The 25,377-nt window shown below is 47.8% G+C and overlaps 2 protein-coding genes across 4 annotated transcripts in view; both read left to right on the top strand.

Annotated features, from left to right (window-relative positions):
* Positions 1–63: 63 nt before the first annotated feature.
* Positions 64–9,434, top strand: NDUFB5 (NADH:ubiquinone oxidoreductase subunit B5). Its single transcript, XM_063306412.1, has 6 exons — positions 64–233; positions 2,490–2,575; positions 3,707–3,773; positions 4,325–4,386; positions 7,032–7,138; positions 8,712–9,434. The coding sequence occupies exons 1-6, from the start codon at positions 107–109 to the stop codon at positions 8,830–8,832; spliced, it is 570 nt and encodes a 189-aa protein (XP_063162482.1). The 5' UTR covers positions 64–106; the 3' UTR covers positions 8,833–9,434.
* Positions 9,435–11,448: 2,014 nt separating this feature from the next.
* The window catches only part of USP13 (ubiquitin specific peptidase 13), a 107,182-nt gene continuing 93,253 nt past the window's right edge, over positions 11,449–25,377 (top strand). For 2 of the 3 annotated variants that reach the window (XM_063306409.1, XM_063306408.1), the window contains exon 1: positions 11,450–11,715. In XM_063306409.1, coding sequence (XP_063162479.1) covers positions 11,560–11,715 — 156 coding nt within the window. In that variant the 5' untranslated portion in view covers positions 11,450–11,559. Of the gene's footprint in view, positions 11,716–25,377 lie in introns of all 3 variants that reach the window. The other variant, XM_063306410.1, reaches the window with a different exon arrangement.

Below are 25,377 nucleotides of genomic sequence, written 5' to 3'. Positions count from 1 at the left end.
TTCTCACCGCCCACCGCTGCCCGGTGCAAAGATGGCGGCGGCGCGGCTTCAGCTGTGAGCGTCGCCGAAAAGCGCTTCGCGGCTCGCAGCTTTGCCCAGTCCAGAGATGGCGGCCATGAGCCTCCTGTTCCGAACGGCGGCCCGCGCCGCGGTCCGGAGGGTGATGACCGTCTCCGCGTGGCTCGGGCGCGCGCCGCTGCCGGGCCCGGCTGCCAGTCGCTCCGGAGTGATCGGTAGGGACGGGCTCGGATGGCAGGAGACGCTCAGGGGCTTCCCGGCCAGTTGACCTTGGAGGCGGACGGAGCGGGGAAGGAGGGCGAGATGCCCCTGAAGGTGGCGGGGGAGCGTCCTTCCGCCTGGAGCAGCTTCACCTGCTGGGTTTCTGCTTGCCGTGCAGTAGGGTTGAAAACATGGGAGCGGGATTAAAATCTTAGAAACGAAAGCGGGGAGCCTGAGCCAGAAACCCACATTGATTGATTTACTTAGATTTCCACCCGCCTTTCCTTTAGGAGCTCCCTCTAATTTTTCCCCACAACAACCCTATGAGGTAGGTTGGGCTGAGCTCCCGTGGCTTCTGAGTCCTCGTCCAACGGCTCTCGCAAAATACATTTTCTTTCGACGCTGCATTTAGCTTATAAGGAGCTACTGTTCGTGGCATCGTTTCTTTTTTAATGTATATTCTGAGTGAAGAAAAATGACGTTCGAGGTAGCTAACGAAAGACAGAATAGGTGAGCAGCGCAGTTAAAACCAGGATATTCCTATCAATGTAAAATGAAAGTGTCAGCATGTTATAGAATCTTAAATCAATAACACGATGTTAAGCAGAGTCTAGATTTTAACAAGTACATTTAATCCAGTGTACCTTGAAACTTGAGAGCCAGTTTGATGTAGTAGTTAAGGCACCAGGCTAGAAACTGGGAGACCGTGAGTTCTAGATCTGCCTTAAGGCACGATGTCAGCTGGGTGACTTTGGGCCAGTCTCTCTCTCTCAGCCATAGGCAGGAGAAGACAATAGGAAACCTCTTCTGAAACCTTGCCAAGAAAACTGCAGGGACTAGTCCAGGCAGTCACCAGGAGTCAGCATTGACTCAAAGGCACACATACCTTGAGACTTCCCACCTGGTATTTCCATAGTCTCATGCTGCTTTTACCTTGCTTTTTCCGTCAACCAAAATGCTTAAACCAAGTTTAAGTTAGTGTTCAGCCTTCAACACAAGCAATTCTAAAGAAAAAAAAAGTGTGTTCCTCATACTAGGAAGTAGATGGATTTCTGCAAGGCCTGCAAAACCCCTGCGGGTTTGCATGAAGATTAGATTACAAGTAGTCCTTGATTTACAACCATTTGTTTAAGGGACTGCTTGAAGTTATGACAGTGCTGAAAAAAGTGACTTGTGACCGGTCCTCGCACTTACGACCATCACAGCTTTCCCCCCCATGTGTCACATGATAAAAATTGGGGTGCTTGGCAACCAGCATGTATTTAAGGTGGTTGCAGCAGCCCAGGGTCACATGATCTCCATTTGCGACCTTCCCAGCCAGCTTCAGACAAGCAAAATCAATGGGGGACGCCAGATTTATTTATTTATTTAATATTATGTCACTGCCCATCTCACTAAGTGTGACTCTGGGCGGTTTACAATAAAATTAAAATAACTGCAGATTAAAATACAATAAAAGCAAAATTCTTCCTAAAAATATAAATATAAAATCCATGATGGTGAATCCAGAAATCTTAATTTAAATACATATAATTCCCCAGGGCCTTGATCATGATCATTATGTCATTTTTATCATTGTTTCATTCTTATGACCTAGGGGTATGGCTTGTGCAAACACAGCTACTGTATGTATAAATGTGCCACTTTGCTGCACTGTGAAAAATCCACCCTGAAATTTTGACAATATCTGCCAGACATACCTCAGTGGGGTCGGGAAACTAAAATGATACTGTAGGTTTGTAGAAAGCAGTCTTAGCTGGATTAAATAATTGGGCCTTTGAGTGAATTGTTGTCCAAATTGGCTATGTTTGCTCAACAAGCCAAGCTTAGCACAGCGTGAACCATAGTTGGATGCTACAACCCAGCCTTAACCACAGTCTCCCATGCTCCAGGTTAGCCTGACACAATAAATCTCACCACAGTGCAATATACCTTATGTGCAAATGTGATTGCTGGCAGCACGTTTATTCAACTGAGCTCCCATTGGAGTTGTATAACCCTAAGACTATTATATCTGGGCTGCACAAATCCAGATACCCACTAGATGCCAGCAAAAATACACTGAAAACTTTACAACTTTGCTGCTAGCTTATGGTTGTCTGAATGTTGGCAGCCCAGATCTGGATAGGGCATCCCTTATTTTTCCATTGCAGAATAGCTGTGTGTGAATGTCACACTGAAAAATTAGACTATTTCAGAGCTTTTTGTGTTCTGAAGAGATTGCAGAAGTAACTGTTGATTTGTACTAATATGCCAATTTAATTTTTCAGTTCCGTTGCGCCATGCCAGCGACACAAAAAGGATGTTTTTCATCAGAGCATCACGATTTTATGATAAGCGATTTGTGAAATTACTGGTAAGTTTAGGATTAGAGTTGGGAAAAAAATTAGAGCAGAGAGAGAAAAAAGCAAATGCAGTTTAGACTGCGTGAACAGAAGTATAGTTTTCAAATTACGGGAATGAGTAGTTCTACTTTATTCCACTTTTCTCCAGTACTGTCTAATACTGGGCACCACACTTTAAGAAGGATTTGGAAAACTGGCCCAAGTTCCAAGAATGGCACAGTGGATTGACAGAGGAGTAAAAGTTAAATCCTGTGGAGAGAGCTTGAAGGAGTTGGGAATGTGTTTCTAAGAAGGATGAGGGGAGTTATGTTAGCTGTCTTCAAATACCTGAAATGATGTCACACAGAAGAAAGTTCTGTTTTGCTCCAGACTACAGGACACCCAGAATCATGCAAGCCTAAGTTGCAGGAAAGCAGATTTCAACTGAATGTTAGGAAACCTCTTAAACAAAATAGTTAGATAGTGGACCTAATTTCCCAGGGAGGTGATAGACTCCCCTTACTGGAGGTATTCAAGAAAAGGCTAATCAGCCATCTGTCAGGGATACTTTAATTTGGATTCCTTTCTTGGTCTGGGATTGTAGATAAAATGAATGAAATGAATGTGGATTCCTATACTGAACCGTAATTTCTAAGAGTTCCTAAAATTTTATTGCATTCAGTCTTTCAGTGTGTCAGATCCCCCCGATCAAAGGTTGGGAGGGGGTGTGAAGTTGGAGTGTGAAGTGGTTTATTATGGCTATGGAGGACATCAAGGACACGGGGTTGAGATATGCCAGGAATACCATCTGGATGGGAGGGGGAGTGACATGGTTTCATGGGAAAGGGGACTAACTAAGGGAATGTAGTTTTTAAGTTAGGTTTGAGCCGGAAATCTTTATTCGCAGCTTGCCTTCTGTACTGTTCATTACGCTTCATTAAAACAGTTAAAGGAATCCCAGCCTCCTGACTGTGATTGTGTGAATGCTCGAATGATCAGGTGCTGACAGTGATCCTGAAAAGTCTAGATATTTTCTGTGTATAGTCTGGCTGGAAGAAAAAGTGTTCTAATAATAATTCAGCTTGTAATTACATAAAGAAAGACTGTAAAATTTGTGGGCTTGCTTTGTACTGACCTTGCTCTTTCCTTTTTTTTTTGAACAGTATTGGTATACTTCGTTAACTGGAATCCCAGTGCTGCTTTTGGTAGCTTTTGCTAATATCTTTATCGGTAAGTATTTCTGCACCTTGGAATCTTTTGTTCTGTTTTGTACTGCTGAGCATCACAGATAATTGTATCATTTCTGAAGGACTGCTATTTCGCTGAGATTGGATTAATTCTGTTGTCCCTGGATAAGACAAGAACCATTAGTGCATTCCTCCAGATGTTTGGACTTCAACTCAGTTCCCTTGGAAATTTAGAATGTGTAGTCTAACACATCTGGAATTACCATCTCGATGACGGCTGGGCTACAGAATTTCTGTAAAAAGCCTCTTGGAAGAAGTTTCTTGATGGTTTTCTGCTTTTTCTTGATTTATGAAGATAATGGACTACATCATCTTGCATCTTTGTGGCTCTCCTTCTTGTATGCTTAAATGGCTGTGGAAGTCTATGCGTGCTTGAACTTGGTGAATAAACATGCATTCAATAGGATTAGAAATGTAGGATTCATCCTCCCTTTTGGCTGATAATAAATTGTGACTGGCAATGTTCCTGGTCTTCCAACAGTCTCTTTTTACATGTCTGTTGCACTTAAACTTAATGACCTTGTCTCTTCCCAGGTGAAGCTGAATTGGCTGAGATCCCAGAAGGTTATATTCCAGACCACTGGGAGTATTATAAAGTGAGTACAACACTAAAGAAAAAGACTGTGAATTTTGTAAGTCATCCTTGGGAAGAAAGCTCTTAAAACCACCCAGAGTCCCTCTGGTGGGAGGCTATGGGTGGTGACAAATTTGATAAATAAAATAAATAATCTAAATTTATTTATTTTTATTTAAGCAATTTGAAATGTAATAACTGATTTGATTTTTTTATCCCCCAATTTGTTGTATTGGTTATTGAGACAATAAAAATCTTACATTGATTCTGTTAAGGATCATACAACTGAATGAATTTCCATAGAATCTGCTTTCATTTAAACCAAGTACCTAGTAACAACTCTGCATGGCTTTGAGAGTGACATATGAGAACTGTTGGAGGAAATCTTGGAAGCTGACATTGGGGTCATTCTGAAAGGCAGCACAGTTAATGGAAGGTAGATTGCAGACTTTCATTTTTCTTCCTGCAAGTTAAAATGAAGTATGGGAAATAACAAGTTGCCTTTAAAAAGGCAAGACCATTGTCCAACTAGCCAGTGCAGAATTCTTTCCCCTCACCTGTTACTTGATTCATTTTCAAACTGAAGTGGCCAGAGATCAGACTTTGGACTCTCTGAAAAGCAGCTACTGAGTTTACTGAGTAAGTTGGAATTTAGCTTGATTTGGTTTACTTAGATGTTGGGTTCAACCTCAGTGACTGTTTAGATGACTGCCTGCAATTTTAGCCTGAACCTGGTGATAACTTTTAGCTCTTCCTCACCGTATCTGGACTCTTCTCCTTTTCTCCGTAACCTTAACTTTGCCAGACACAATCATTTTTTCTAGTCCATTCTATTTAACTTGATAAATTCTCAGCTATTGGTTGCAGCCTTGATATAAACTTATTGCTCTTCTTCATTTGTTATAGAAAATATAGACTCTGGATTCTAAAATAAAAAACTCATTGAAGATTACATGGAACCAAACCATTCTGTTTAGCCCAAATAATTTAATTTTTCTTGGGAAAGCTGCTGCTTTCATGAGGTGGGGGCTCAGGCCAGAAGACACTTCTTTTCCATCAAGGCACCTATGTTAGGGAACAGCCTCCTTCCAGAAATTAGGCTGGCCTCTTTGCTGATGGCCTTTCAGGAGCTTTGAAAGACTGAGCTTTTCCAGAGATGCAAGAGATTGTGGGGAGGCTGGAAAAGGAATAGGTGAGAAAGTAGTGGGCAAGTCAGTTGACAGCTTATCTCATATACAACCATTTAGCCCTGGTGAAGAGAAATCTGGGAAGAAGCAAATCAGAGACTCTTCCTTAACAATAAATGAGGCTGAGAAATGCAGTTTCCAAGATCCTGCATTTACCTCCAGTCTAGTATTAAGACACCTTGCTGAAATCTGTGTAGTTCTTGATTCCTTGGCCTTCCCCAGTTGCATGGGGCTTGACAAGAGGGCCTTTGGTGAATTACTGTGATCTATTTTCTGTTATTAGGTGCTATCGTTATTAAGTTTGAGTATTATGCTTTTAACTTTTCATTATGTTGTGGAAGTTGTTTTTCTACTGTATTTTAGTGTGTCATAAGATGCCACAAGTCTAGATTTGCTGGCATGCAGATTTAATGAATGAATTAATGAATGAGACAAACTCTAGGGATCATTCAAAAACAAACCCTGGAGATACCAGGAATCAAATCAGGATCATCATACAAACCAGGAACCTCAAGAGCAGGCAGTCTTGCACTGAAATCTGTTCCTCCCCCCATTGATTCTTTATCATTTCCCCCAAAGTTTAGATTTTGCCTCTTTTCTCGTTCTGCCTTTTTCATTCCTTCCTTCATCTTTCCAGAGCTTGATGCCCTCTAGTTGCTCTGGCATTGCTCCCAATCTGATCACCCAAACTGGAAATGATGGGATTTGCAGTCCAACACAAGTGGAGGATGACAGATTGGGGAAGTCATGGAGTCCTAAAATTGTAGAGTTGGAAGGGATCACAGGATCATCTAGCCCGAACCTCTGCAATGAGCAGGAAAACCAACCAAACCACCTGCGTGAATTGGCTGTCCAGTCTTTTCTTAAAAATCACCAGAGATGGAGACCTACAGCCTCCATCGGTGGATTATTCCACTGTTCTACAGATCTTACTATCATGACATTTTCCCTTATATTTAAAAGAAATCTAGGTAAATGCAGCTTATACCTGCTATTCCTGGCCGTATTTCTGTGACCATGGAAAATAAATTTTGGGCAACTTCCTTGTAAGTTCCCTTTATGGACCTGAACACAGCTATTATGTCTCCCCTAAGTCTTCTTTTCTTCAGACTGAACATCTCAAGTCTTTCAGCCTATCCTCATAGGGTATATACTGAAGTCCCTGCTTCATCTTTGTTACCTTCCTCTGAACCTGTTAATATTTTGCCTGACTTTTGGGATATCCCCTCCAACCACCTTCCATCTTTGTCTTACAGCTCCTCTTTCCACAGGATGAATATGATACTTTAATCCCAGCCAAGCTGGACATTTACCTCCTTCTAACCTTTATTATTTTGAGACCCTTGTCCCTGAGTCGTTGAAAGTTCTTGTGCCTTGACCTTGGTCCAACCAGCCCATGCCTGTAGCTTCCTTCTTCAGGCAAAATACAGTAGTGATGATCACAATTCTCTTGTAATGCCTGCCTTTGGTTTCCTTCCAGCATCCTATAAGTCGGTGGATTGCCCGCTACATCTATTACCCCCCTGAAAAGGATTATGAAAAGGAAATGGCTAGGATATATATTGAAATTGAGAAAATGAAGTTAAGGTAGGAGAAACCAGAAATGTACCCGTGCTTTTCAAGACTTAATGGAAATACTGAAATATTGTTTCATGTGTGAGCTAGAAGCTGAACAAGTTGTTTATCTGGTTACCCCTTATTTATTTGTTTATGCATTTCCATCCCATCTTTCCTCTGAAAGCTCAAGGCAATACATATGGGGAGGGTTGAATATTAAATGATAAAGGGAACAAAAAGTATCATTGTGTATTATGATTTTGCTTTTTCTATCATCCAGACATCCCATTTTTCTTCCTTTCTTTCTGTATAAAGAGTATGGATATAATCATATCATCCCACAGTACATTTCCTCCCTATTTTATACATGCTTTTGAGATGGAGTTTCTTTGACAAGATTTGAAAAGCCTTATTTATTTGGTAAATATATATAGCCGCCCATCTCACATATGTGACTCTGGGCAGTGTACAAAGTTAAAAACAAAGCCACAAAATAACCAAGAACATAACAGCAAAAATCAGTAAAAACTGTTAAAAAGCAATCTGTGGGAGAGCACACTCAGTTTCCCTAGCAATACAGCCATTTTGCACGTTACTGGATCCCCAGGCCAGATGGCAAAGCCATGTGTTCAGGCCCTTCGAGAAGGCCAAGAAGGTTGGGGCCAATCTGACCTCAGGGGGAATGATGTTCCAGAGGGCAGGTGCCATGACAAAAAAGTTATCTTGAGTCCCATCAGATGACACTCCTCATGGGTTCACATTTCAAACCATTTTTAAACTGTGCAAATATCTGCCAAGAGATAATCCAGGTTTGTCCCTTGCCCTGAGAGGACATTTGGTCTAGTGGTTAAGGCACCAGGCTAGAAACCAGGAGACTGAGAGTTCTAGTCCCACCGTAGGCATGAAAGCCGGTTGGGTGGCCTTGGGCCAGTCCCTCTCTCTCAGCCCAACTCACCTCACAGGGTTGTTGTTGTAGGGAAAATAGGAGGAGGAAGGAGTATTAGGTATATTCGCCACCTTAAGTTATTTATAAAAATAATCAAGGCGGGATAGAAAATAAAATAAACAAACAAATAAATTTTACTTAACCCCTACTTCCTTGAAGGCATGTCTAACAGTCTTTCAAAAAAAAAAATGTATGGTTTCTCAGCAGGTGGGCTGATTAGCTAGTCAACTCGTTAAAGCAACCACATCTCTTTTCAGGCTGGGGAGGGAACAGTCTGAAGGCCAGAAAGAGGGTGCAGGTTATCCATTCCTGATGGATAAGGAGCAATATGAGACCTTTAAGTCTATAATTTAGTTTGGCTTCCCCCACTCGAGTTGCTCTAAGAATGCATGGACTTCAGGACTTGGATTTTTCAGCAATGGCCGTGCTCCCTGTGGAATTCTGGGAATGGAAGTCCACATGATTGAAGGCCAACCAGGTTGGGGCAAGGATCTTTGTAGAAGGAACACAGGTATCCAAGAACATATAGCTTTCCCTCTCTGCTTGACAAATTAAACAGTCCATTTACTGCGCTGTTGAAATAAAACCATATGGCTAACATTAAAAAATATTTATTCATGGTTGCTTTTTTCTCTTTCCTCTCTTCTCCTTTAATAGGAAGTTGGAATCAGAGGCATCTCATCTGATGTACCACAGGGGGGATGGACCATGGTATCAGTTTGACGCCCCAGGCACGGCCATGATTGATAACTCTCCTAAAGCATCACCCGACTGCTGAGTTTGCTCAGCTGGAGTCCTCAGCAGGCTCCCCTACAGAGCAGTTAAAATATGTGATGTATATCTAACGTAAATCAAAATGTGTGCTGTCCAGAGTTGTCACAGAGTTGTTTAATTACATGTGTAATTAAATAAACAAACAAATGTCCTGATTCAGTAACCCCTTGTACTAGCTGAAATACTTTTCATTTACTGTGCCTTTTTAATGCGTGTGCTCCAGAATAAATCCCATTCAGTTCAATATAGTTCATTCAAAGCTTATTATTTCATTTATATCCTGCATTTCATTCCAGAGTTCAAAGAGGCATAGCTAGTGTTCTCTCCTCAGGTTTTGCCTCACAATCCAATCCTAGGTTGGGCCAAGAGAATAACTGGCCCTGGTCAACCAGTAACTTCCGTGGCCAAGGCGAGATTTTAATGTGGCTTTTTCCGTACTTAGCCCAACACCTTCGCCATTACACCACATAGATCCCTTTGGGACATAGCAACATAAATTATAATGGGTACGAGAAATAAATTTTACTTTGTGAGTACCAATTTCTTGCCTTTTCACTGTCACTGTGATACTTCTTATATTTTAATTATTAAATGGGACTTGACATCAATTTTTGGTTATTGATTACAGTATGTGCCATCAAGTTGTTTTCAACTTGTAACACATAGATTTTCTCTATGAGGATCATTTGGGAGGGGGACTTGACATCCTCCTCCCAAAAATCCATTTTCACTCTCAACCTAAGATGCCGGTTTCCAGAATTCCATCACATTCTTGTTGTGTTTGCACAATATGAACAACCCCGTTTGAGATTAACACATGTACAGAGCCATCCCTATAGATCTGTACTCGCTTTTGCAGAAATGCTAGATCAACCATTGACAGGTTGGATGATTTGCGCAGTCATGTGAACCCAGCCATTATGTTGGCAAATTGTGAGAATCAGGCTATCACGCTAATTCAATGTATCGGGTGGCATATAATATATATTCACCCAATTATTAAATTTATCAAGCTTGTATTGTTTGAACATAGCATATCGTGTGAGTGCAGCAATGTTGGTTAATCTGAGTTTAGCGTTAAATGTGTTGAGTGAACACACCCAGTGTGTTGAGGAAACCTAGAGAATTGGGATCAGTGAATCTTAGGTTAAACATGGGCCTGTCATTTGATGTCAGGATAATGTAAATTCTCCATCATAGGCTGTACTTGCCTTCTGCTGTGGATGTTCCTAGAAGTTATTAGGACCAACAGAGGGCATGACTTTGATCTCAGGTTGTTTCTACATCACAGATGTCTTAACATTTGAATCACAAGCTAAAGTATGTTTACCACCTATTTTTTGTTTAGTGTGCTGTATAAATAGCTCATGCTAGCTCTGTACAATACACTACAGTGTAAAGTTACCAAATGAGCTGAGATCACTAGGATCCCAGCTGCACTCACAAACAAACCAAGGTTAGTTTGTTGAGCCAATACATCCACTACAGCTTTATCTGGTTTGGTTGAATATGTTGTGCAAAAACACCTAATGTGCCTGTTGTACAAAGCGATAAGGACCAATGCAGTATGAATTTCCTGCTCAGGAAATCAACTTTTTTTTTCCGTTGTCCAGTAAATCTGACTAAAGGACAGTTTATACATAAGTATTGATTTCAATTGCCGAAGACATGAATGGGTGAATGTTGATATAGGATTGTACTCTTTCGTGCCATTTTGATTAGTCCCAGTAAAGACAGTGTCCTACTATGGAATTTGGATAAACAGAATCCTTTTTCCATTACCACACATTATACAGATCAGACTTCCCCAGCCTCTGGATCCTCAGAATCCAGATAGTGTGCATATAGAAGCCCAGCTATCCCCGGTCTTCACACAACATACTTAATCAGGTCAGGTAAAATCAAGATGCCAAGTTCACTCCCAAGTTGTTACATTTTACCTTAGGTTTTGGGATGGGGTTAGTGTCTGCTTTGTGAATCCAACCCCTCTGGTTTTAGGGCTCAACATAAACTCTGCCAGCCCAGAAAAGCGTTTCGGTAGATTCCCTGTATCTTGAATGCTCCCGTTGGAGGTTAGGTAAAATGACCCTTCGTTGGCTCATGCCAGATAACACGTGCTTGGCTTGTTTATAGCTCGGCATATTGTGCAAACGTTGCGGTTCTGGGTATTGCGTGAACCCTGGCAAGTGGCAGGCAAGCCCCCCCCTCCCCCCCGCAGGCCGGGTTAGCCTTTTGTGTGAACACGGCCACGCTCATCTTTTCGTGCAACCCCCATTTGTCGTCATCACCCGTTTCTGGGACCAGCCCTGGAATTTCCCTTTTCCCAGAATACAACCCCCCCTGCAAAGTCCCCTATTCAGATCCATGACCGCGGACGCGGGGAGAGAGAGCTCCCGAGCAGGTGCAGAGCGCGCTCTTTCGGGAGGCCCTGCCAGGGAAGCCGGACCGCCAAACCACCCTTGGGCGCGGTCTCCGGTCCCGAACACACGCCGGGCAGAGCTTCCCGGGCGGAGGGGGGCTGCTTTCGGGGAAGCAGCTGCGCCGCCGCGGCTCTGTCTTCCATTGGATTAAAAATAGCGTCTCTCCGCCCCTCCGGGCGGGCAGGCCGGCCTCGGCGGCGCGCTTCTGCCCCTGCCCCCGTCTCTTTCCCCGGGCTCGGCCGACCGCTCGCGCCCCGGCCAGCCAGCCAGCCAGCCAGCACAGCTCTTGGGTCCGGCCGGCGGCGGGGAAGATGGAGCGGGCCGCGTTGTTCGCGAACGGTCGGGAGGCGCCGATGGCCGCAGGGGACGTGGGCGAGCTCTTGGTCCCCTACATGCCCACCATCCGGGTGCCCAAGACCGGCGACCGCGTCTACAAGACCGAGTGTGCCTTCTCCTACGACTCGCCCGTAAGTGGCGGCGGCCGGCGGGGCTCGCCCGCGCGCCCGGCGCTCCCTGCCTCCTTCCCCGCTGTCCGCGTGCTCCCCGCGCCCGGGATCCGGGGCTCTGTCTGCGCGCCCGGCGCTGCTCCCGGGTTCTCCCGCGACCCTCCGCCCCTCGCGCCCTCTTCGCCCGCCGCCAGCGCGGCCTCGCCTCCCGCTCTTACTCGTTGCGCGGCGAGGCTTTACCCCAGTTTTCCCCACCTCTCCAGGTGAGTCGGACTACACCTCCCCTCGTCCCCTGCGGATTTTGGTGACCCGTGGGCCTGATTCATCTGAATGGGAAAGGCTGGGCAGCCCTGTGGCTGTCCCCCACCTCCACACCCTCCCAATTTTCTGTGATTCCCCTACCTGTTGTCTTGAAAAGACCACATCTGCTTCTTTCTACTTTTTTTTGGGGGGGGGGGAGCTAGGTGGCAGCGCCTAGCCAAGGTCAGCTGATCTAGAAAAAGCTAAAAGGGGGTTGGGTTTGGTTAGTACTTGGATGGGAGACCACCAGGAAATGTCCAGGTTGTAGGCCAGATTGGGAAGTTAAAAAAAAAGCATCCTGAAAGAAAGTAATGCCAAACCAGTTCCATGTCATTGTCAAGAAAACAAAGTGGACATGTCTGTGGAGTCACAAGTCCAGTTCAACTTGAACACATTACGTGTTGTGGGGTGGGCAGTTGGATTTTTGAGCTGGTTACAGGTGTATGGCTGGGTTATCTCGTCACCCTGCACTGCTGCAGGTGCATCTAAATAGGTTCCTTTCCCCGTATGCACCCTGTGCCCACCCTATTTTATTGCCAGTGAAGCCCAGTTCTGCTGATCAAGCCCTCAGCTGCCCCTCCTGTCTTTCTCATTTGTAAGGAAGTTCTTCTGCCAGCCGCAACTCAGATTTGGAGTGGGGTGTCCTTGGTCCTCAGGTTGCCACCTTTTAAAATTTAGCTTCATTTTTTTTTTCAATTCAATTTTTATTCGGTCATAGACCAGCAAAAATAAAAAAAATCACAATTAATTAGAGTAAAAATTATTAATTAAAATAAGAGAAACACATAAATTTCTGAAATATCTAAGGAAATTTAGAATGGGTACTACTGGGTGCTGTACATACTATAGAGCAGTACTTAGCTGTAGTCAACCAAAGAAAAATCAGATTGATGTGATAGTAACAACTTAAGATAAATCAGAATGACCAGGATGTTTATAAAGATGATAATTCCTGGTGAGCATATGCGTTAAAGGGACAGTAGAGAGTAACATGTTCCATCGTTTGTTTTTTTTCTTCTTCTTAGCTTCCGTGTTCCCCACAGTGCAGCATATTCAACCAGGTCTGTTAAAGGCCTTAGCAGCTGCCTTCACTCAGTACCTTAATTTTAGCATTGATCTTGGTTAGTTTCTTGTTGTGAATTAGCACCTTGAGCGAACCAACTAATTTGGTTAGCAGATGATTCAGCATATCGTGCAAACCCAGGAAATGAATTAACAAAGTTAAGTGAGTTGTATGAATACGCCCAGTGAGTTTCTTGGCCCCTTTAGATACTATCCTATCAGCCCTTCTGTTGCTCAAACTTCCTCTCTGCCTAATAATGATGGTTTTGTCTTTGCTTCCTTGGTATCTTTTCAAGCTGCTAAGCTAGTTCCTTCAAGTCTCTATTGGATTTCTCTCCATCAGCTCTTAATCCTATAGATCTGAAGTCACTGGTATATTTCTGATTGAGTTGTAAGACACTTGTACCGATGTCACACAACTGAAATACAGTAAGTTGCTATTTTATCCAATACATCTCAAGGACTGTGGATGGGAATGACTGGTTGAGTTATAGATGCATTTCTGCCTGCATTTCCCACAATCTGGAGTGTCAGCTTGAACTCAACAGGGTTGCAAACATATCTCCTATGATCTTGGTCTGTCCTAAATCTGTACATTTCCGATTCTTGTTATTCTCCTGCTTTTGAGGTCTGTGCTATAGATCTGCTCCCTCCACTTGCGAACCTGTCCCTTCATTTTATCTAAAGGGAACTTTGTTTTGATTTTCTTACACCTGAACAAAGCATTGGGTTTAATTATAAATAGAGTTTCAGTATTTGGTAGCTTTGTGTATTGAGCATCAATTGTGGGGCATGAACGAAAGAAGAATGCCTTTATTGCAAGGGGGCAGAAATAAGGCGGTATTTAATTTTTTTAGTAGATATTTGTGTCATGTTCACTGTTTCCATGTGCACTGTACATCGTAACGTTTCACATGCCATGGTGCTGACGCGCATTTCTGTTGGGAGGGAGCTGCTGTGAAACCTTGTGCCAAGCTCTGTATCTATGTTCATTTCAATGGAATGTGTTTGGGTTATGTGCTCTGCTCAAGGACTTTTCCCGCAGACCATCAGAAGCCATTAGGAGCACCTGGGATTGTGAGCCTGGGAAGATTCTACGGGGGGAGGGATTTTGTTTGTACCGAGGGTTTTTTTAGTTTGCATTTGGCACGCTTTTTCCATTCTCAGCTTTCTTTGTGATCCTGCATACTATTCTTTAATAAATCAGATATCTTTATGATCCTGTTCATGAGTCTGATTGTCATGAGTAAGGATGGCGAGCAGGGGGCTCCCTTCCAGACTGTTAAGCGCATTTCTTGGTTTTCTGCAGACATTTCTAAAAATCTCTCCTTAATTCCTTGTTCCTCCCTCTTTCGATGGGAGTAGGAGTTTGTTAGGATTGATGTCCTGACTCCCAGGAAACACTCTGAGACAGGGAACTGGTCTCTAATGTTTTATTGATAATACACAACAGTAATCCTAACAAACTGAACAAACGTGGGAAAACCCAGCCATATAAACCCCGCAGGTTAAGGCGGTCCCAATCTGTGCCTCTTGGAATGGCTCACCAATTCCTCAGTGCTACGCATGCGCTTAACAGTCTGGAAGGGAGCCCCCTGCTCGCCATCCTTACTCATGACACTGATGGTGTTTTAGAATAGGCAATCCTTACATAAAGCTGAGAATCACTAAAGTTGTACCGTTAGCTCCTACCAAGATTAGTTTCTTGTGAGGGAAAACAGTTAACGATGGCCGAATCCAAGCTCACGACTGAGAGACTTGAGGAGCCGACTGGCTTGATGCCCGAGTCAACGGTCAGGAGCGGAGAACTGAGCCTCACCCCAGAACCTTCAGGTTTACGGCAGGATTTGAGTTCCAGCCCTGAGGTAGAGGAATCCAACGATGGGAGAGGACCAGAGCAACCGGCACCCAGCGAATCGCCCGCAGAGTTGATCACCTGGGACAAAATGGGAGAACCCCAGCCAGGGACGTCCCAGGCATCCTGGAAGTATCGGTTCCCGCTGACCCCAAACGTAGAATCTACCATGGTATCAACAGGGAGACAGCCTATCACGTGAGGGAGGGAGGAATCTCAAACCCCTGAAAGGCTAAGAGTGGTAGAGGCCAAATTAGAATCGATGGAGTACATGCTAAAAAACCTGTCTCTGTCATGGGGGGAGGGCAGCCGAGACGCGAAGGAGATTCCAGCTCCACGCAATCGTCCTCCATCCCCTCACCCGGACCGCCGGCGGAGTGGGGCCGGAGACGGCGCCAGGATGAATCTCCACCCCGCAGAGTTCAACCATCAGTGTCCCAACCCCGAGGAGGAAGAACTACTGTAACCTGGGGCCCAACCACTCAAGCAGCCGCTAATTCAGCTCCAACAGGAGTGGGGGTGAAATACTTTTCTGTCAAGTTTGATGGGGATCCAACTAAGTTGTCTTTCTTTCTCACTAATGCTAAAAGTTATATGAGGCAGTTTGGAACATGCTTCCCTTCCGAAGAGGCTAAAATAACTGCCATTGCAACCAAGCTGAAGGGACGAGCGGCTGACTGGTATGTTCAATTAAGTGAGGCTGACTCCCCTGAGCTTGAGGATTTTGAGGAATTCATGTGGGCGTTAAAGCTGCATTTTGAAGATCCTCTAGCCAAGGCAAGGGCTAAAAAGGCACTGAAGGATCTTACCCAGGGCCAACTGTCTGTAGCTGATTACGCCCTGGAGTTTAAGGCTTTAGCTGGGAAAATCCCCGACTGGTCTCAGTCAACCTTAATAGAACGGTTTAAAGAGGGACTCAACAGGGACGTCCTGTAGTGGGCGTTGTGTAGAGACGACCCAGAGACATTGTACGAATGGATCTGTCTGGCAAAGCTGAGCATGCCCAGCATACCTACATGCAAACCAAACGACCTGAAAGACAACCAGCCACCATGAGGGGACCCCAAAGTGCCGCAACTGCTGCCCGGCCAGGCTATAGAGCCTGGGAAGAGGAGAGAGATCGGCGCTATGTGAGGAGTCAGTGTCTCTGACACGGAAAGGAAGGGCATCGAGCAGCAGATTGCCCAAAAGCCAAGGCTGGAGACCGAGCGGGCAAGCTGCCGGCCAAATCGCCGCCCCCCTCGCAGCGGATGACAGCAGCCAACGGGGCAGCCGACACTGAAGAAGTACTCTACTTCTCGGAAGAGGCTGAAGACGACTCTAAAGAGCCGGTGGGAAATGCCAGCCACCTGCCGTGAAGAGCGCCTGCAGGCAGGTGGAGGAGGATGGGCGCGAGGATGCCATGGTGAGTGCTGACTGTCCCACTCTAGCCGTGAAAGTGAAATTGGGCTCCCGCACAAAGACTACAGTGGGCTGGGCTTTAGTTGACTCTGGGTGTTCCAGGTGTCTGATTCACCCTGATCTGGTTGCTGCTTTGGACCTGCCTAGCTTCCCACTCCAGCAGCCTTTGATCTTCACACAGTTGGATGGTTCAACGGCGGGGGGGGGGCGGCAACCCATTTCACTGGAACTGTCGCGATGCAAATGGGCAGCCACCGTGAATCTTTAAAATTTGTAGTGGCACCTGTTGGCAACCCCTTGGTAATTCTGGGGATTCCCTGGTTGACCTATCGAAGCCCACACATAAATTGGAAACACAGAACTCTGACTTTTAAGGATGGGTTTTACCAAGCCCCTACCGTGGAGAGGGCTTCAAGCGCAGGGGTTGGAAGGGCTGCAATTGCCACGCCGCGCCCTAGTTTGGGACGTTTAGAAGGCTTGCCCGATCGATACCAAGATTTTGCAGATGTCTTTGGAGAAATGGAAGCAGATCAGCTACCCCCCCCCCCATCGAAAAACCGATTGTGCCATAGAGTTGATTTCTAACGCTCAATTGCCCAAGCCAAAAGTTTATCCGATGACTCAAATGGAGCTTGGGACATTACGGGACTTTATCCACAAAAATCTGTCAAGGGGGTTTATTGAACCTGCAAATTCCCCATTTGGGGCCACTGTGCTATTCCGGGAAAAGAAAGATGGCATGCTTCGACTCTGTACGGACTATCGGGGGTTAAATTCCGTCTCAATATGCAACAAATATCCTCTGCCACTAATGAAAGACATGTTAGCTCATTTGTCAAAAGGCAAGATTTTCTCCAAGCTCGATCTTTGTGAAGCCTATTTTCGCATCCTCATACGAGCTGGAGACGAGTGGAAAACTGATTTTAACTGTCCACTGGGTTCATTTCAGTACAAAGTCCTCCCTTTTGGGTGTAAGGATTGCCTACCTTAATAGACTCAGACTCACAAGCAGGAACTTAATGATATCTGATTTATTAAAGAATAGTATGCAAATACAGAGAAAGCTGAGAATGAGCAAAAGCGCGCCAAATACAAACTAAAAACCCTCAGCTCAAACGTAATCCCTCCCCTTGCCCTGCCGTTGCAAACTCCCCCCCCCCCCCCAGGTGCTGGTAACCATTTCTGCTGATGTCCTGGGAAAGGAACCTTGAACACAGGAGATAACCCAAACACATTCCAATCCAGCTGCTAACATATAACAATCCCACGAGATGGAATCCTCATCCCCTCCCAGACGAAACACGCATCAGCCAAATGACATGCGAAACATTACGATGTAACGGTAACATTGGAACGGTGAACATGACATACCACCCCCCCCCCCAAGAACACTAAGGAGCAGGTTTCAGAGGATAAGCGAGATGAAAGCGTTGAACTAGAACAGGAGATTGAACATCACGGGCAGACACCCACTCAGGGTGGGGAAAGTGTTTCCACCGAATGAGGTACTGCAGGGTCCCACGCAGTCTGCGAGAATCCAGGACCTCCTTCACCTCAAAATGTTGCTGTCTGTCAATCATGATCGGAGCAGGAGGTGGGGGTTGTGGATGCCAATGATTGGAGTGGTTGACAGGTTTGAGCAAGCTGCAATGAAAAACAGGATGTAAACATTTCAGATTGTGTGGCAAATCCAGTTTAAACGTGACAGGGTTCACCATTCCCACAATGGGAAAAGGACCAACAAACTTAGGAGCCAACTTCTTGGAGGGCTGAGGTGACTTAATGAACTTGGTGGAGAGGTAGACCTTATCACCAACTTTAAAATCAGGTTGAAGGGCTCGTCGCTTATCAGCGTGCAGTTTATAGGCAGATTGGGCATCAGCCAACGCCTGCTGAATCACTGGCCACGAATCAGCCAGTTGAGCAGCCCAATCAGAAGCAGAGCAGGGCTGCGCGGGGGGTTGAGGCAACTCAGGAATGGGAACAAAATCACGGCCAAAAACAATATGGAAAGGGGTGTGCCCCGTGCTCTGATGGACGGCATTGTTATAAGCCACCTCAGCAAAAGGTAGCAGATCAACCCAATTATCCTGCTGATAGTTGACAAATGCCCTCAAAAATTGCTCCAGGGTTGAATTAAGAACCTCCGTAGATCCGTCAGTCTCCGGATGCGACGCAGTGGACAACGCCTGCTTGGTGCCCACCAGCTTCAAAAATGCCTTCCAAAATTGGGAAGTGAACTGTGTCCCACGGTCCGTGATCAAGCAGGAGGGGCTACCGTGAATCTGGTAGATGTGGATTAGAAAAAGGCAGGCCAATTGCTGAGCAGACGGAATAGAAGCACATGGAATGAAATGGGTTTGCTTGGAAAAGTAGTCCTTTACCACCCAAATCACAGTCTTTCTCTGACTAGGAGGCAAATCCACAGTGAAGTCCAAAGAGACCTCCTCCCAGGGATGGGAGGGGCTGGCCACTGGCGGCAGCAGCCCCTGCGGTTTGCCCCCCTTCCGTTTTGACATGGCACAGACAGGACAAGAAGCAACATAACTTTTTACATCACGTCTCAATGTGGGCCACCAAAATTGGCGGCGTACCAGATGCAAGGTTTTGACAAACCCAAAATGACCAGCCACTTTATCATCATGATACCTAATCAAAATTTCCCTTCACAAACTGTCAGGGACATAGAGGCGGTTTTGTTTCCAAGCTAAGCCTCTGTCAAATGTAACATTGTCTCTATTCGCTTGCAACCAAGTATCAGATTTCACCTCTAGTAGAAACCGTTGCAATTGTGAGGGAATTGGCGTCCTTCCCCCAGCCGGTGAAACTGAAGCTGGAGGCAGCTGCGCACGAGTTTGACTGCATGTGACAGCTTGCAAACCCAATTGGGGTTCTGTCCACACTGTATCCACAATGTCAGGTGCCTGGACTGAATCTTGGGGCAGGTGGGAAAGCGCATCAGCTAGGAAGTTTTTCTTGCCCGGAATTAATTTCAACTTAAAGTCAAAGTGACTGAAAAATTGAGCCCAGCGGATCTGCTTAGGACTGAGCTTACGGGGCATGCTGAGCGCTTCCAAATTTTTATGATCAGTCCAAACCTCAAAAGGACATTTAGCCCCTTCTAAGAGGTGGCGCCATGCCTCCAAAGCAGCCTTGACTGCAAAAGCTTCTTTCTCCCAAACATGCCACTGCCTTTCTGTCTCGGAAAATTTCCGGGACAGATATGCACACGACTTCAGGTGGTTGTCAGCATCCGCTTGCAGTAAGAGCGCTCCAATTGAGAAATCGGAAGCATCCACTTGAACCACAAAGGGTTTAGTGGGATCAGGGTGCTGAAGAATGGGTTCAGCAGTGAACAGGCTTTTGAGTTTGTTGAAAGCCAACTGGCAGTCAGATGTCCAATTGAGCAATGCCCCCGGGTTCTTTACCTTACATGTGTCCCCCAACCCCTTTGTACATAACAAGTCAGTGAGAGGCAACGCAATTTCTGCGAACCCCTGGATGAATTGGTGGTAATAGTTGGAAAATCCCAGAAAACTTTGGAGCTGCCTGCGGGTGCGCGGGCGCTCCCACCCCAAAATGGCTTGAATCTTCACAGGATCCATCTCAATGCCCTTGTCAGAGATCCTGTACCCCAGGTAGTCAAGCTGAGTCTGATGAAATTCACACTTAGAAAGCTTAGCATAGAGCTCAGCCTTTCGCAATTTGCTAAGCACCTGTTTCACCAAGCGCTTATGTTCCTCTTCCGTTTCAGTATAAATCAAAACATCATCCAAATAGACCAGTACACCCTTGAACAAATGTTCATGTAACACTTCATTGATCAATTGCATGAACACCCCTGGTGCCCCCGCCAATCCAAAAGGCAAAACTTTATACTGTAAAGAACCCAGTGGACAATTGAAAGCAGTCTTCCATTCATCCCCCTCCCGTATGCGGATGCGGAAATAGGCTTCCTACAAATCCAGCTTAGAGAAGATTTTCCCCTTAGCCAGATGTGCTAACATGTCTTTTATTAATGGCAGAGGATATTTGTTCAGTATCGAGACCGCATTTAATCCGCTGTAATCTGTACAAAGTCTCTGTCATGACCTCGTTGCAAGGCACAAAGAGCCTCACAACGTGGATCATGATCATCAAGGAAAAGAGGAAGGAGATAATCAAAACAGGGATTAACACAAGCACCCAAAAGCACCCACACCCATGGACCCATAGGCAGCTGAAAAGAAAGATGTCAGAGGAACGAAGATAAGACGCACCTGGTGCCCTGGAGGACACAACCGTCACTGGGAGACAAAAGAGGACACCGGGAAAACGCCCAGGCAGCCATCAAGGGTCCCATCAAGAGGGATCGGGTCAAAGCAGGGTGGGGAAGCCCGGGGCAATACAGGAGGGTATAAAAGGGGCACCCCCACACCACCTACCCCGTTCCCGTTTTTCGTTCTGTCAGCTATCATTCCAATAAACCAGAAATCCTTAATACCCATTAAGTGAGTCTGTGTCTTATTGCGAAGCGAGGCTGGCCCTGACATAAAAACGGGAACGGAAAAAAAAAATTTTTCACCTGGCACCTATCCAACAAGCTTGTGAGGGACCCAGCCAGGCATGGAAAACCAGGAACCGAGGCAGCACAACCCTTCGGCGCCCGGCGACGAAGCCCCGCTTCCGCAGGGCGGGATGCAGCTGAGGTCCGGGCGATGTAACACCCCGGTAAGTATGGGACCCAGCTGGGGGGAAGCGGCGGGGGAGGGACCCGCCCCGGAGCCCGCGGGGCGCCGGGGGCGAGACGAGGGGACCCTCTCCAGGCCCGCAGGCAACCCCGGAGGAAGCACGAGACGAACCGCCACCCTGGGCGCACGGAGGCGAGGGCGCGCCTCGCACTGCGGAGGGGCCAAGGGAAGATCCGTCCTCCACCACGGCCAACGGTGAGGGCGAGCGGAGTGGCGAGCACCTCGGTGGGAAGCCGTGGACGGCGGAGAGGCTCAACGCGCTGGAGGAAGGGATGCAGGCGATGCGGCTGATGCTGCAACAGCTGATGGCGCAGGGACCCCGCGGCGGAGGCGGCGCAGAGGCACCTCCGGACGAACGGCGGCGGGGCGAGCGGGGCGGCGGTGACGGCGGAACCCGGCCCAAGGAGCCCACCCGACGATCGGAGGCGCACCGGGACGAGAGACGGGGTGGATACCCAGCGGACGGCGGCGACCACGGCGGAACCCGACCCCAGGAGCCCACCCACCGATCGGAGGCGCACCCGGACGTGAGACGGCGGGACAACCTCGGCAGCGGCGGCGCCCGGTCCCAGGAACCCACCCCACGACGGGAGACGCACCAGGATGAGAGGCGGAGGGACGACCCGGCGGGTGGCGATGGCGACGGCGGAGCCTGGATCCAGGAGCCTGACCGAGGGAGAACGCCCTGCCCTCCCCCCCGAGCGATGGGACGACGACCTTGCGAGGAGACCCAGAGAGAGGCACCAATACCGCAAGAAAACTGGAGACAACCCGACCCGTAGCAGCTCCCGCAGAGCCCGAGGCATGACACAGAGGGCGTCAGGAGCCAGACCAGGACAGCTGCCAAGGACTTTGGCATAAAGCTTGATGGGGACCCCTCTAAACTCTCCTTTTTCTTGACTAACGCGAGGTACTACCTCGAAGAATGGGGTCCCTGCTTCAGAACCGAAAGGGGCAAAGTCAACACCCTGGCCATAAAACCTAAAGGGCGGGCCGCCGATTGGTACGTCCAATTGTGCCAATCAGGTGCCCGGGCGCTGCAGGACAGCACAGAATTCCTGCAGGCGCTGGAGCGGCACTTCAGGGACCCCCTGGAGCAAGAAAAGGCGAAAAGGGCGCTAGAGACACTCAGACAAAGCCCGCGCTCCGTGGCAGAGTATGCCATGGAGTTCCAAGCCCTAGCCGGAAAAGTGGACACTTGGTCTCAATCGACACTGATTGAGAAGTTCAAACACGGACTCAACTTAAACGTCCTTCGGTGGGCACTCGGCCGCGACAACCCCAGCTCCCTGACGGGTTGGATCCGGCTGGCAGCGGAAGCGGAGAACGCTCATGACACGTTCCTCCATGCAAGGAGGGAAACGCAGCAGATGGAGGCAGCGAGACCCCCACGCACCAGCGCAAGGCAGGTGAGGGTGAGACCCCAACCCTGGAAGGAGGAACGGGACAGATGCTTCGCTAAAGGGCAATGCTTCACGTGCGGCAGGGAAGATCACAAAGCAGCCGCATGCCCCAAAACGACACCCAGAAAGAGCCCGAGGAGGGCACAAACCGCACCAACCCCAGCGCCAAGAAAGCGACCAGCGGCGAAGGGGGAGTACTGACGCAGACACGTCCCCTACAGTTCAGAGGAGGAGGGAAGCAACCCCGACGAGCCGACGGGAAACGACAACCACCTGGCCTAAGGGGCGCCGAAGGACAGGTGGAGGACAGTGACAGGCGCTACGACAAAGGGGTGAGTGAGGAATGCCCCACCCTCTACGTCCGTGTTACCTTCACCCATCGAAATAAAACTGAAAAGGTCTGGGCACTCATTGATTCGGGTTGCTCCAAAAGCCTAATGCACCCTGACCTGGCAGCCGCACTCGACCTCCGCTGCTATCCACTTCAGCACCAACTGGTGTTCTCGCAGCTCGATGGATCTGCAGCGGGAGGGGGCCCGGTCACCCAATACACCGGAGAAACCGCGCTAAGGCTCGGCAGCCACGAGGAAAAATTGGCTTTCATCGTGGCACCGGTGGGGCAACCCCGACTCATACTGGGGATCCCATGGCTTGTGCAGCAAAACCCAGTCATCAACTGGAGAACCAGAGAGATTAAGTTTGCTGACGGGCGTTACCAAGCACCTTCAGGGAACAGGGTTCCCCGAGCAGCCATGGGGGGGGCGATGACGACTGCGGAACACAGAGAGACGGCACTGCCAGAGGGACTGCCAACCAAATACGGGGATTTCGCCGACGTTTTCGGCGAGAAAGAGGCGGACAAACTCCCCCCCCCACAGAAAGACGGACTGCACCATTGAACTGGTCCCGGGGGTACCCCTACCCAAACCAAAAATATATGCTATGACCCAGCGAGAGCTGGCAGCATTAAGGGACTTCGTAGACAAAAACTTGGCGAGAGGTTTTATCGAGCCAGCAAACTCTCCAGTGGGAGCGCCAGTCCTCTTTCGTGAGAAAAAGGACGGGTCATTGCGGCTCTGTACAGACTACCACGGATTAAACGCAGCAAGCATTTCAAATAAATACCCCTTACCCTTAATAAAGGACATCTTGTCCCACCTGGTAAAGGGTAAGGTATTCTCCAAACTGGACATAAGGGAAGCCTACTACCGCATACGGATACGAGAGGGGGATGAGTGGAAGACTGCTTTCAACTGCCCATTGGGGGCGTTTCAATATAAGGTACTCCCATTCGGACTGGCAGGAGCACCGGGGGTATTCATGCAGTTAATTAATGAGGTCCTGCGTGACCACCTTTTTAAGGGGGTTTTGGTTTACCTCGACGATGTATTGATCTACACAGAAACAGAACGTGAGCACGAACGCTTAGTAAAAGAAGTGCTCAAGAAACTTTGCAAGGCAGAGCTGTTCGTTAAGCTCTCCAAGTGCGAGTTTCATAAAAAACAAATTGACTACCTAGGGTATAGGATTTCAGCAAAAGGGATAGAAATGGACCCCAGCAAGGTCCAAGCCATCCTGGCGTGGGAGCGCCCACGCACGAGGAGACAACTGCAAAGCCTCCTTGGATTCACTAATTTCTACAGGGGGTTCACGCCCAGGCTGGCAGAGACTATTTTGCCCCTAACTAACCTGCTAAAGACTAAGGGCTTGGGGGAGACGCGCAAATCGAGAAACCCGGGGGCGCTACTGAACTGGACAGCTGACTGTCAAACGGCATTCGAGAGACTGAAAAACCTCTTCACAGCTGAGCCAGTGCTACAACACCCCGACCCCACCAAGCCTTTTGTGGTGCAGGCAGATGCCTCCGACTTTTCCATCGGAGCCATCCTGCTTCAAAAGGACTCAGACAACCACCTAAAACCCTGCGCCTACCTTTCCCGCAAATTCTCCGAAACAGAGCGGAGATGGCACGTATGGGAAAAGGAGGCGTTTGCAGTAAAGACAGCTCTGGAAACATGGCGGCACCTGCTGGAAGGGGCCACCTGCCCCTTCGAAGTCTGGACGGACCACAAGAACCTGGAGGCACTCAGCACGCCAAAACGGCTCAGCCCGAAGCAGGTGCAATGGGCTCAGTTCTTCAGCCGGTTCAATTTCACGCTGAAATTCATACCGGGCAAGAAAAACTTCTTGGCAGACGCCCTTTCCCAACGGCCACAGGATGACACGCAAGCCTCCGACATCGTGGGGACAGTATGGACCGAGAAACAGCTCGGCTGCCCAGCTGTCACGCGTAGCCAGACAAGGAATCAGCGCACGCCAGCACGAACGGTGGGGAGCGATCGGAGCCGGCGCTCAATTTCACCGAACTGGCAACAAAGACTCACACAAGCACTACAGCAAGATACATGGTTGCAAAACAACCGACAACATGTATCTTTTAAAGACAACATCGCCTGGAAAGGGGAAGCCTTGTACGTGCCCGAATCACTGCGGGGGGAGATCTTACATAGATCGCACGATGACAAATCTGCAGGGCATTTTGGGTTTGTAAAAACCCTCCACCTGACGAGGAGGCAATTTTGGTGGCCAAACCTCAGAAAAGACGTAAAAGACTACGTGGCCAACTGCCCCATATGTGCCACCACCAAACAGAAAGGAGGGAAACCCCACGGGTTGCTACAGCCGGTAGCCAGCCCCTCCCGCCCATGGGAAGAAATTTCCATGGATTTCATTGTGGACCTCCCACCCAGCCAAAGAAAAACTGATATGGGTGGTAAAAGACTATTTCTCAAAACAGGCACACTTCATCCCGTGCGCAACTATCCCCTCCACACAACAACTGGCACGTTTGTTCCTAACACACATATACAGGATCCACGGCGCCCCCTACAGGTTGGTGACCGACAGAGGCACACAATTCACGTCAAAGTTT

Source organism: Candoia aspera, chromosome 6 (assembly GCF_035149785.1).
Source record: "Candoia aspera isolate rCanAsp1 chromosome 6, rCanAsp1.hap2, whole genome shotgun sequence".
Classification (NCBI taxonomy): domain Eukaryota; kingdom Metazoa; phylum Chordata; class Lepidosauria; order Squamata; family Boidae; genus Candoia; species Candoia aspera.
The sequence above is the reverse complement of the archived record's forward strand: the minus strand, read 5'-3'. Positions and strand labels throughout refer to the sequence as shown.

What these genes read in the sequence shown, in the direction of transcription:
- NDUFB5 (XM_063306412.1), top strand. Translation starts at nt 107, where the DNA reads ATGGCGGCCATGAGCCTCCTGTTCCGAACGGCGGCCCGCGCCGCGGTC. An exon ending in CAGTCGCTCCGGAGTGATCG is followed by an intron (nt 234 to 2,489) that starts GTAGGGACGGGC and finishes TTAATTTTTCAG; the next exon opens with TTCCGTTGCGCCATGCCAGC. An exon ending in ATTGAGAAAATGAAGTTAAG is followed by an intron (nt 7,139 to 8,711) that starts GTAGGAGAAACC and finishes CTCCTTTAATAG; the next exon opens with GAAGTTGGAATCAGAGGCAT.